At 48.0% G+C, this 1222-nt stretch overlaps 1 protein-coding gene across 1 annotated transcript in view; it reads left to right on the forward strand.

The window, feature by feature from the left end:
• The window catches only part of LOC104272539 (pentraxin-related protein PTX3-like), a 9648-nt gene extending 8765 nt beyond the window's left edge, over positions 1-883 (forward strand). Inside the window, exon 9 of the mRNA XM_009867560.1 lies at positions 227-883. Within this exon, the coding sequence (XP_009865862.1) occupies positions 227-883 (657 nt within the window). The remainder of the gene's footprint in view (positions 1-226) is intronic.
• The last annotated feature ends 339 nt before the right edge of the window (positions 884-1222 follow it).

Below are 1222 nucleotides of genomic sequence, written 5' to 3' on the forward strand. Positions count from 1 at the left end.
ACCATAATAATAATAATCATCATCATCATCTCTATTTTACACAAGACGAGAGAGGAGGAAGGGGGGAGTGGGGGAAAGGTCATTTTTCCCGCAGAGTTGGGCGAGGGAGCTAAACTTTTCATCATTTCAAGCCCCTTCCCTGTTGGTACAACACACACCAGTAACTGCGGCTCAAGACAGCCAAGCCTGCCACAGCCCTGCCAGTTCCTCTGGGTGTATTCTTCAGGATTTGGGCCAAAACCTAATGGCTGGCTTTTTGCTTATTTCAGGTATTCAGTCTAGCACTTTTCCAGCTTTCTACTTCCCTGTGGAAAACATCGAGAGCTTTGTGAATGTCCATCCCCTCCATGATATGTCTCTCCAAGCCTTCACCTTATGTTTCTGGACAAAAGCCCAGCACGCTGGCAGTCAGACTGTTCTTTCCTACTCCACACAGGAGAGGGATAACGAGCTGGTGATGACCGTGGGCACAGATGTGGGATTGTGGATCGGAGGCCATTTCATCAGCTTCCCCCTGCAGCACGAGGCACAAGATTGGCTGCACTACTGCATGGCATGGGCCTCCCAGTCTGGAATGGCAAATTTATGGCTTAATGGAGCAGCTGGTAAAGCAAAGAGTATCCAGAAGGGGTATGTGAGCCAGAGTGGAGGGACGCTGGTGCTTGGGAAAGATAGGGACACTCTTCTCGGGACGTTCTCCAACGGCTTTGCAGGGTGGATGACTCAGGTGAACCTGTGGAGCCAAGTTCTCAGTCCTGCAGATGTTCGGGCACTTGCACTGTGCAAACAAGGGCAACTGAAGGGAGATATCATAGCGTGGGGAGAAACCTCCATGACCCTCTTGGGAGGGGTGGTTCTGGAGTCTGACACCAGCTGCCAGTGACTCCAACTTTTCCTTTTTTTTTACAAATTTCTTTTTTAAGGCAGCAGAAGACTCCAGACTGCTTGCTGGGGAAACTGAGATAAAAATAGATGCTTTGCTTGTTTCTCGTTCTGCTTTGTATGGGCTTGCTACTGTTTCAAGTAATTTTTCCAAGAGCGGCAAAACCTCCACCAGTGGGGTAGAAGCAAAGAACAGAGCAGAACCTGGCACAGTGCAACACTTTGCACTGTCATATCCCTTCCAGGAGTTTGATTTTTCAACACACATACACATCCCAAGTTTGAGGGCAGGTATAAAACTAATTTTCTAAGGTTAAATTAAATCACATGAAGGACTATA

Source organism: Apaloderma vittatum, unplaced genomic scaffold (genome assembly GCF_000703405.1).
Source record: "Apaloderma vittatum isolate BGI_N311 unplaced genomic scaffold, ASM70340v1 scaffold18634, whole genome shotgun sequence".
In the NCBI taxonomy this organism is placed as follows: Eukaryota; Metazoa; Chordata; class Aves; order Trogoniformes; family Trogonidae; genus Apaloderma; species Apaloderma vittatum.